General features: G+C 45.0%; 1 protein-coding gene across 2 annotated transcripts in view; it reads right to left on the bottom strand.

Annotated features, from left to right (window-relative positions):
• Positions 1 to 6: 6 nt before the first annotated feature.
• Positions 7 to 1,687, bottom strand: part of LOC102677059 (discoidin domain-containing receptor 2-like) — a 141,476-nt gene continuing 139,795 nt past the window's right edge. Inside the window, exons 15-16 of one of the 2 annotated variants that reach the window (XM_006616348.2) lie at positions 1,040 to 1,181; positions 7 to 609 (exon numbers count right to left, since the gene is read on the bottom strand). In XM_006616348.2, the coding sequence (XP_006616411.1) occupies positions 259 to 609; positions 1,040 to 1,181 (493 nt within the window). In that variant the 3' untranslated portion in view covers positions 7 to 258. The remainder of the gene's footprint in view (positions 610 to 1,039; positions 1,182 to 1,687) is intronic. The other variant, XM_031510762.1, reaches the window with a different exon arrangement.

The following is a 1,687-nucleotide window of genomic DNA, read 5'->3' on the forward strand; positions in this document are numbered from 1 at the left end:
GGAAACCAATATTGGACCGTATCGTTGTATTCCCTTCTTCTTCGAATGTGTTTACACCTTTTTCGATCGCTCGAAATCATTCCGAGGTTTCGAGGGAAATGGCTGTCGAAGAATTCAGAACTTGGTTCTCACGGTTATCCAATGCGGGTAAACGGCATCCTCGGCCATCTCGTGGTCGAAATATGAACGACGTTTAGCCGGGCACACGTGGCAACCGCCACAAACCGTGTGCTCCTCGACCTTGCCAAACGTTCAATATCAGGATGTGGGCGCGTAGCCGAGGTTCTTCCGCTGCAGGAACATCGAGATCTCCCGGAAGGTTGGCCTCTCGCTCTCCTCCCGCCGCCAACAGTCGAGCATCAAATCGTAAATATCCTTGGAGCACGCGGTCGGCTGCGGTAAATAGGTGAAAAGGTTATCGGTATTCTCCTTGCATCCGCTGCTCTCCGCATCGGTGTCGGTGGCGCAATCGGCCCGATGCAATCGTCGCAGGCTCTGCACCACTTCCTCGTTCGACAAGTGCTCGTAAGGGATCCGTCTGCCAAGGTTCAGGATCTCCCACAGGGTCACGGCGAACGCCCACACGTCGCTCTTCGTCGTGTACTTGCCCTGCGAAGATCGTATCGATTATATCGGATTCTAGCTTCTAAATAGTTGGGGTTTGACAGAATGAATGGTTTTTTTGAATTCATTGAATCGATAAATTTATTGATTCTGTTCTGTGGAACGGGTAAAAAAAAAAAAAAAAAAAATAACAAAAGCGACGAATTTAATTTTTACGATAGAACTGCGGATGTCTATGCATTCATTGGTGAACTTAAAGAATACGGGAATCTTTGGAAATAATTTATCTTTAATTCCACAATTCGATGAGAAGAAACTACGTGTAAATCGTACGATTGTTATGTCAATTGATTTTCAACGGTGTACGAATTTGATTAAAATTGTTTGAGTATCAATTATAGAATTTGTTACGCAAATTGGAGAACAAGGGGACACTTGTGTATCACGTTTAATTCAGTATTGGAATAAAGCTTACCAGGAATATGGATTCCCAGGCCATCCAGCGTATCGGCAGTGGCACCGTGCCATCGACTTTGTAATAATCGCTCGCGTACAATTCGTTGTCCGTACCGAAATCCGAGATTTTAATGTGATAAGCTTTGCCCACCAAGCAATTCCTGTAATCGAAAATCATCGTTATCGACCACCAATCCGACGAATCGATCTTCGCGTTTCGCTCCTACCAATCCATTTAATTAACTTCCTATGCAATCCATTTAATTAACTTCCGAATCTTCCTACGAACCGAATCTTCACCGTTATCATTACCTTTCTATTCTAATTCATCCACAATTAATTGTTAAATTTCGTTTTCGTCGCGAAAAACGAACAGATTCTCGTTCTCGTTTCTTCGGCGATACAGTTTTTTCCTTATCGAGTGGTGCACCTCAAAGAGGAAACTCGAGAGAAATCTACGAATTTGGGAATGAATTTCTAGGCCGCAGATACGCGCATCGATTTCGACTTTGGAAAATTCGAATACTTTTCCGACCGATTCATCTCGAATGAAAAAGAGGAACGCGGTTCGAATCGATCCCTCGGTCGGTATGTTGGGGTGCATAGCGCGGCCGCCAATCTGCATACGCGTACGCATTCTGTGCATGGCAGCCGACCGGAAGCAGGA

Source organism: Apis dorsata, unplaced genomic scaffold (assembly GCF_000469605.1).
Source record: "Apis dorsata unplaced genomic scaffold, Apis dorsata 1.3 scaffold_257, whole genome shotgun sequence".
NCBI classification, from domain to species: Eukaryota; Metazoa; Arthropoda; class Insecta; order Hymenoptera; family Apidae; genus Apis; species Apis dorsata.